At 41.3% G+C, this 9,077-nt stretch overlaps 1 protein-coding gene across 1 annotated transcript; it reads right to left on the bottom strand.

Annotated features, from left to right (window-relative positions):
- Positions 1–1,797, bottom strand: LOC118433600. Its single transcript, XM_035845687.1, has 2 exons — positions 680–1,797; positions 1–597 (listed from the first exon to the last, which is right to left on the bottom strand). Exons 1-2 carry the CDS (start codon positions 1,297–1,299, stop codon positions 150–152), a joined length of 1,068 nt encoding a protein of 355 aa, XP_035701580.1. The 5' UTR covers positions 1,300–1,797; the 3' UTR covers positions 1–149.
- Between the last annotated feature and the right edge of the window lie 7,280 nt (positions 1,798–9,077).

Here is a 9,077-nt window from a genome sequence, read left to right as displayed (position 1 = left end):
ATCGTACTTAATTAAAATATGCAGATTAAGTAGGTGTATGTACATAAATACGTCGAATAATAAATCCGACGGAGTAATCGTTTTTAGTTTTGATATTGTATTGGATCTTATGTGAAAAATTTAAGCGAGGTACATTTCTTAAAATTTTCTCACGGAATAATCGTCCTGTTTCGAAAGCCGGCTTCACTTTCTACCAAATCCACGAACCACACCTCCTTCCGAAAAGAACTCTGCAAGTATCCTCCGAAAAGATAGATCCCGTTCAATTTGGGGATGAAGACTGACCATCCCATCCCATACGAGGAAACTCCCGGAAGGGAAATTTCAAACGGAAAATACTCAACGTTTTGCGTCCTAAAGTCGAATCGAAGCAGGGACGAGACCGAATTGTAGCTTCCCATCGCATATCCGTATCTTCGTAAAGAATCCGTCGGAGAGGTTGCATACCCGGTGAAATTCTTTGCCCCGAAGTTGATCAAGGTTCCCTCCTCGCGGACAGCGTCATAGCGGAGAACCGTTTGATTTTCGGTGTTATCGAAGAGCGCGATGTAGGCCAACCTATCCACATCGTCCAACAAAATGCTCGTGCTCTGAAACCTTCCAGAATTTTAAATAAATTTCCAAAGCCAATAAATGATTAAAAATGTGTTTATTTAACGATTTCGTCATCGAGTCCTACCTTATCTGGCCTTCTTCTCCCATCGGAGTGCACCACACTGTTTCGTACGAGGAAAGATTAAATTTGCATATGGCCGCAGAAATATCCCGCCGGAGGAGGAAGACCGTCTCTTCGTCCCTCTTGAAGGCGCCCATGTACTGGCCGATATTGGGGAGTTGTGCGACTTCAGTGACCGTTCGGTTCTCCACGGAAAACTTGAAAACCGAATATTGTGGCAAAAATTCGTCTACCGCTCCGCCCAAAATGTGGTAGGTCCCGTCTCCGGAATTTATTATTGAAGGGTACAGCATGCCGATGGGAAGGCGGGTGACAAGATCGAATGCGTCTGCGGATATGCTGTACCGCCAGATGGCGTTCATCGCTAATTCGGGATCCATTTCTGTTGGGAAGACGTTCAACCCGCCGAAGTGGAAGATGGAGTCGTCCCCGTCGTACGAGACGCCGGCAAACACGGTCATGACGGGGACGGTAGCATTGCAGAGTTTCGCGACGAGGGCGCCAGACACTGGGCGGAATTGGGAAAGTGCGCTAGTGATGAGGAGAAATTTGGCGAAGTTTTTTATTTCAAACATGTTGCAAGTTTTAAGGTTGACAATGGAGAGGAATAAATACGATTGCATTTTATGAGCTTGCTTTCAAAAGAACGAGTCGCTTCTATGTTCTGCAACCTTTGGAACGCTGATGCAAATGTGACATCAGCATTTCAAAGGTCAAGGGATTCAAAATACATAGATGTAGTTTTCATATGTATCTCGCCTCTCATGTGTGTCCAAACCATATTGTGTGCAGGAGGAGATCACGAAGGGGAAGAGAGGATAGGAATGAGGAGCACAGAATGATGCCTACGTCATCATGATCATCATGATCATGAGGGCGTAGTTTGTGCATATGTAGCGTAAGTAAAGGCAGTGATCAAGAAGGCGTGGCTTATGTGATCACGTATATATAGAGTAAGCAGAGAGAAGAAGAACGGAGTGTAGTTTTAGATTCAGGATCAGCAGGTTAGTTTTTAGTGATCATCAAGATCAAGTTCAAGGTTTAAAGATTCGAAAACTTAATAATAAGTTCCCGTCTAGATTAGTAGTTAAAATTAAAATAATAGCATTAGCTCTCCCACGTATTCATAATACGAGCATTTCTGTAAAGTCAATATTTTTCAGTCGGTATTGATGTAAATAAATTTATTCATAATTCTTATAAAAAAGTGAGTTTCTACTACAAATTTATTGCACAACGTCACAAAGAAAAGGGGCATCCGCGAAAGTGGATGTGAATCAGGACACGCAATCCCATAATAGAATAGGGAGCGTTACAAATTGGTGCTTCGAAACCCTTAGTGATAAAAGGTGCAATCATAAACTTGGAAATCGTTCGCGATAAAAAGTGCGAAGGGCATAAACAGTGAGTTTGTGAACAGTTTTGAGTCGTTGGCAGTGGAAAGTGTGTTTTACGTATTAAATTACATATTACTCCACTTCCTGGATGGTACAACCTCATCCGACATCATGGGAATGCTGACTCAACTCTTCGGCTTCGTCGACATGACCGGGCTGACCAACCTCAAGGGAAACGTGACCTCAGAGGCAACAGCGCCCCTCGTATCGTCATCATGGTGGTATGGGGGATTTCTTTTCATGATGGAAGTCTTTGGTATCGCCGCGGTCCTCCTCTTGATTGGTATTTTCATCAAAAAACTGGTAACAAAGTATATTTTACCTCACTTACCTTCCTGGATGATTCCACGGTTTGAATCCGTGAATGCGGATCGTCGCCGTAAAAAAGTAGGTAACCAGTTAAACGTTCTGAATAGGGATATCGAGATCATTTTTGCCGCCCAGAACAAAAATCATGATCAATTTGTAAGAATTAGACGCATTTTTGATTCGTTAACGTCTGAAATTGCTCAAATTTTCATTTCAACCAGTAATCATCATAACTCTCAACTTTTTGAGCATACAGATTCGCTGTGGCGTCGGGTGAATAGCCTAGAAGTTGGGGTCAAACAACTCTTATTAGAATTTGACATTCGTTGTGAGAATAGGCACGAAGCAGTAGGACAATTGGTATCGCAACAGGCAGCTTTGCATAATTCTTCCTCTCCTGATCCTATCCTATCCAGCCTTATTGGTTATGAATACCCTTACCTTCAACAGTCAAATATTCCCTTCCAGGAATATGTAGATGAAAAGATTAGTCACCTCGGTCAACAAATAGGGCGATACAGGAACCATTTAGCATCTTGCATAAAAAGCAATTATGCTATTGTGGAAACGGAGATGGGAAATTTCCAAGGATCCATGAAGTCATCATTTGAAAATGAAGTCACTTGGATTCATGAACAATTGACTAGGATGCAAACTACCATAGATAAGCAAGACCAAACTATTCAAGCTCAGTCCAGCATCATCAATGAGTTCATTAATGCAAATTCAAGGGTTCAAGCTCCTTCCAAGGAGATGATACCCACGCCACAAACTCAAGATGACCCCTCATCCTGTGTGGAACTTCTTGGCGTCCCTCCACCACCACAATTCTTGTCATGTTCTTCACCACCGCAATTCTTGGCCCATTCTCCACCACAAGTCAATAACCCTCCAAGTGAGAACAAAGAGGACGAGATTCCGGCGTGGTGCATTTCTCGCCTTAGAATAATGGAACGGAAAGAGGAAGAAATCCCCATAAATCCTACCGATGCAATCATGCAAACTCGTTCTTCCTCATCAGGACCTGTGCTATTTCATTCTGTAGGCAATATTCCTCCACCAAAATTTAACCCGAACATTGATTCAGCCGAGAATTTCATCATGGAACTCGAGAATCATATGGAACGGAAGCGCTTTCTTCGGAAAGATTGGATCCTCTCACTGCCTGCCGTCTTCAATCAAGATCCCAATCAATCATTATGGTGGCAACGCACAAAACTTTTTGCTCGTACTTGGGATGAGTTCAAGAAACATTTCATCACCATGTATGCATCTGATTCGAATCTTCATGCTGCTCTGGAGAAATTACTTTTACGTCGGCAGCATGAAAACGAACCTTTCCAGAAATTCGCATTCGAAATGGACCTCCAGTACCGGAAAGTGAACCGAATGACAACAAATAACAAAGAAGCAGAAATTGTCACCTTCATTGCAGAAAGAGCCCTCCCGTACTTGAAAGCAAATCTTCTTGCGAGTCGTGCTGCAACAGTTGTGGACCTCATTAACTATGCGTCAAAAATTGAGCGTCCTGTACAAGAGAAGTCCCACAACAAGTACAAATCCTGGCAAAAAGGTGAGAAGAAAGTGGAATCTCATCAAACAAATTCTGCAAATTCTGGAAGGAAGTCCCCACCACCTTCAAATAGACAACAACAACAACAACAACAACCACAACAGCAGCAACAACAAGTGGCACCTTTCCGACAACAAGGTCGACCGAAAGTGTGTACATATTGTCCCCATTTAAGCAACCATACCACCCAGAATTGTCGTCGTCGTCAACAGCCTCAAGTGAATTGTGGTCAAGGGAGTGATCAACACTCTCAGCGTCAACAATCGTCACAAGATGCGACGGGAAACGGGAGGAGGGAGTAACCATCCACGGATTTGTGGTTACTCATCCTCTAATTGAAGATCCTAACCGACTAATTCCTATCCTTCCTATTACTTTTCCCTCCTGTAAATTAAATGCCTTAGCGGATACTGGTTCTATGATTTCAATTATATCTGTAAAATCGCTTAGGGAAGTATTAGGGAAAGGATTTTCTGTAAATAAATGGGTAGAAGGACCAGTTATCATGCTAGATGGTACTGAGTCTCTTCCCTCTGGTATGGTTACCTTAAAATTTAATTTGAATTATCGTGAATACAATCACACATTTGCTGTCATGAACAGTTCAAACGAAATGCTTTTGGGAATGGACTTTCTTCATAATTGTGGGTTACTGTTGGACATAGGGTCACTGGAATGGGGTTTTTCAGACTCCTTTCCAAGTCAAAAGTCCCCACTCACAGTTGGTAAAGTTCACGTCTCCAATTGCAATTTACAATTAGTGAGTGAATTTGAATCCGACCAACTGAAGGAGCTTATCAAAAAGTTTCCCGACGTAGTCGATGCCCCATTAGGCAGGATTAAAGGTGTCAAGTACACAATAAAAATGATGGAGGAGCATCCAAAGAGACAGCGTCCGTATCCAACGACACCCCACAAACATGCAGAGATCAACCGACAAGTTGACGAAATGCTAAAATTGGGGGTGATCCGTCCATCAGATTCCCCATACGCAAGTCCTGTTCTTTTGAAAGAGAAAACGGATGGGACTTGGCGATTTTGTGTTGATTTGAGACACATCAATAGATATACCGAGAATGACAGTTTTCCCATTCCTCGCGTTCATGACCTTCTCCGTAAGTTGGCCAACGCAAAGTATATCAGTACGATGGATGCAGAGAAAGGGTACTGGCAGATCCCTATGGATCGGAAGAACCGCAAGTACACCTCATTCTGTACCCAAAGGGGCCTTTTTGAGTTTAACATGATGTGCTTCGGACTCAAGAATGCTGCGGCGTCCTATCAGAGGATGATGAACGAGCTTCTTGCGGGTCTCGATGAGTTTGTGTTAATTTATCAAGATGATGTCCTCGTATTTAGTGAAAATTTTAGTGATCACAAAAGGAATCTCGAGACCGTCTTAGAACGGTTTCGAAAAGCTGGCCTGACACTTAAAAAATCAAAATGCCATTTTGGGAAGAATCGCGCAGCTTTCCTAGGTCACATTGTGTCCTCCAAAGGCATAGAAATGGACCCAGAAAAAGTAAGGGCCATTCAAAATTTTGAATTTCCATCAACAAGAAAGCTCTTAAAGACTTTTCTTGGGATGATCCAATGGTATCATGGATTTATTGACCATATGGCCATTTTAGCGGAACCACTTTATAAGTTGACCTCAAACAAAAGTGCTTATCATGAAACACCCGCCGCAAAACGGGCTTTTCATGCACTTAAAGCCGCATTCTTAAAGGAAGTAGTACTTGCCCACCCGATCACTGGAAAGCCTTTCATTTTGAGAACAGACGCCAGTAATATCGGAGTTGGAGCATATATTTCCCAATTAGACGAATATGGGGAGGAGAAAGTGATTAGTTTTGCCAGTAAAACTTTCTCTCCAGCTGAGCGTAATTACTCAACAGCAGAACAAGAGTGTTACGGTATTCTCTTCGGTCTAGAGAAATTTCGTGAGTACCTTGATGGTCACGAATTTATTCTTCAGACGGACAACCACGCCCTCACATACCTCGAAAGTATGAAAAATACGAACGCCAGGTTGATGAGATGGTCTTGGAAGTTGCAAGAATGGTCCCCATATATACAACATATTAAAGGTCGGGATAACTGTGTCGCAGATTTTTTATCACGTAATCCAGGTACAGATTCCACAGAAGTAGACAAAGATGAGGAGTACATGTACCCACCAATTCAGGCATGTTCCCTCAAACTGGCGTGTAAACTGACCCGTGAAGTCATCCAGCGTCACCAAAAACGATGCCCAGAGGAGATAACTGCACATTACTCATCCCCTGACTTTGAGACGATCAATGGGGTGGTGTATTATACCAAAACTCCCACCATCGTTCCCGTCATTCCATCTTCTCTCGTACCTGAGGTCCTCGCCACTTTCCATGACGCTGTCTACAGTGGTCACTTGGGCGTCGACAAAACAATGGACAGAGTCAAGAAGAGCGAATTTTTCCGCAACATGCGTCAACAGATTGTGGACTACATCGCCACCTGTGACATCTGTCAGCGCGTGAAATTCGACAATCGGAAACCTCCTGGTTTGATGCAATCGTCGCCAGTCGAGAAACCGTGGGCGACCCTGTATATGGATCTCATGGGTCCCTACATCAAGTCTTCTCCAGGAGGATTTACCCATCTTTTAGTCATCATTGATGGGTTTAGTAAGTGGGTGGAATTGTTTCCTCTGCGAAGCACTTCCGCTGCGGTAATTGGTAAAATATTAGAAGAACAGGTATTCTGTAGATTTGGTATGCCAGAGACGATTGTGAGTGACAATGGTACCAATTTTACGTCTACAATTTTAAAATTTTTGTGTAATCAATGGAAGGTTACCCAAAAATTTACCAGTATTTATCACCCACAATCCAATCTGACAGAAAGAGCCAATCGAACAGTTAAAACTATGATTAGAGCTTATCTTGATGACCAGGCTCATAATAAATGGTCAAAACAGATTCCTTTTCTACAATTAGCCATTAACACGTCAACTCAAGAGTCTACAGGTTTTACTTCTGCCTCAATTCTTTTGAATAATGACCCAAAATTACCTTTCGATATTAATGTCGGCCTCACTGACTCTGAACTAAAAGTTTTAAAGAAGTCAATTCCAAAAACATTTCAAGAAATTATATTTGACAGGCATAATCAGTATCTTAAAATTCTTTCTCTTGTCACTCAGAACCTGACCCGAGCCAAAGAGAAACAAAAGAAGTACTATGACCAACGCCATAGAGATGACCATTTCCAAGTTGGAGACCATGTAGTCATCCGAGACACCACTCTCTCTGAGAAGGACAAAGGGATAACGGCTGGTCTTTGCCCTCTCTTTCGTCCAGGAGTGGGAGTCATCTCTAAAAGTGTCGGCGAGCTGACGTATGAAGTCACATTTCCTGATGGCGTCGTTAGATCTCCACTTCATATGCAATTCTTACGGAGATATCATCCGCGTCAGCCTCAGACATCGCCACAATCATCACAACCACGACAAATTACGTCGACTCCAGCTCAACACTCCAATGTCGACGCGTCATCACCTTCAAGTAATAATGATAATCTTGCTACAAATAATAATGATGATGCTGTAAATGGTGATGTTGTTGATGATGTAGATATTAGTAATGATAATTTAATACCTAAAAATAGACGTAGTAATCGTAGAAATAGTATTCCTAAATTAAGTCAAATTAATCTAAACGAGTCATATCAACATGATAATCAAGATTTAATTTCTCGAGAAATGCCAATTCTCAGTCCAATTTCAAATTTTCAAAATGTAGTAAACCCTAGAAATAGTTCACAATCTTCTCCACCACCTCAAAGACGTAGTCGTAGACTACTTAAAAGATCGACATAATAATATAGCCGGTGGTCACAAGCGTCCTCGGTAATGAGTGGTATTCTTGGGATGTTTGATGGTGAATTTCTCTCAGCTTCGAAAGAATGAAGTTCGGTGGCGTCTTGAGGGGTGATGAGCCCTTCAAGCTAACGTAGTTCAACTTGTGGTATTAACTAGTGGCCACGCAATAGGATGCGTCTTGGCGACGTGACGAACTAGCCAAGGTCAAATCCAGATAAATTGCATTAAAATGAGTAGATTTCACATCGTGCAGTCCTCTAAGTCCCTCAAATTTCTTCGTAAAGTCGCAAAAATCTTGGTTGGTACGGTGGTTGGATTTGTTGAACATATTTAAGGTGATTTTTCCATTTAACATATGTTTTCAGTAAAAGTAACTTGATTAACATGGTGTGATGATGACTCATAAATTTCAAAAAATTGTTTCTCAATAATTGTGTGGGGAAAATTGTTCAAATGTACACAAGTAATAGATCATAAGTCAGCATAGTCCCGAAAACCCCGACCCGGGTTTCCCCGGTGTTAACATTTATATTGCTTGGAATGCACAAACTAAGAAACTAAATCGTCCTCATTAAGACAACAGAGAAGAACAATAAACAAAATTGTGCTCATTAAGACGGCGGATTTCAGGATTCCTCTTCATTTCCTCCCATTCATTGCTCATTAACTTTCTCGGATTTACTCGATTTCATCCCTCATCAACAAGCCCAACAACGGAGTTTTTAAAATATTTCAAAGCTAACAAGGGAACCACTTCTACTGTCCCATCTCGATTTCCTTCGGAATAGCCTCAATCGATAGATAATTTAGTGAAACTAAAACTTTGTCATAGAGCATGCGGTGCAAAATCATGTTTTTGCGAAATATTTGGCGAAATATTTGCACCAAAACCTGTCATTTTCCCAATGCTTTTAACATAGCCACCAGCCTTTCGAACGATGAAATGAACTTTATAGAATATTTACAAATTATATCTGTACCTGTCCGCGTAATTTCACCCAGGTCACAAATATGCAAAAAATTGATGCAAACAATTGTCAATTTTTTGCAAGTTGCGAAAATCGGAAAAATTTAGCAAATTTTAATTCTTCGTTCAACAAAATTGATAAGTTTAACTAATGTAAAATATAATTTTCTTATTGCAAAAAATTGCAAAAATTTGCAAAAATTCAAGTTTGCAATTTTTCATTATCATTTTATAGAAACTTAAAAAGTAAATTGGTTATGTTAACTAATTTTCCTGAAAAATTGCGAATTTCG

This window comes from Folsomia candida, unplaced genomic scaffold (assembly GCF_002217175.1).
Source record: "Folsomia candida strain VU population unplaced genomic scaffold, ASM221717v1 Fcan01_Sc062, whole genome shotgun sequence".
Lineage (NCBI taxonomy): Eukaryota > Metazoa > Arthropoda > Collembola > Entomobryomorpha > Isotomidae > Folsomia > Folsomia candida.
Note: the sequence above shows the minus strand (reverse complement) of the source record. Positions and strands in the feature narration are given on the sequence as shown.

What these genes read in the sequence shown, in the direction of transcription:
- LOC118433600 (XM_035845687.1), bottom strand. Translation starts at nt 1,299, where the DNA reads ATGCAATCGTATTTATTCCTCTCCATTGTCAACCTTAAAACTTGCAAC. An exon ending in GGAGAAGAAGGCCAGATAAG is followed by an intron (nt 598 to 679) that starts GTAGGACTCGAT and finishes AAATTCTGGAAG; the next exon opens with GTTTCAGAGCACGAGCATTT.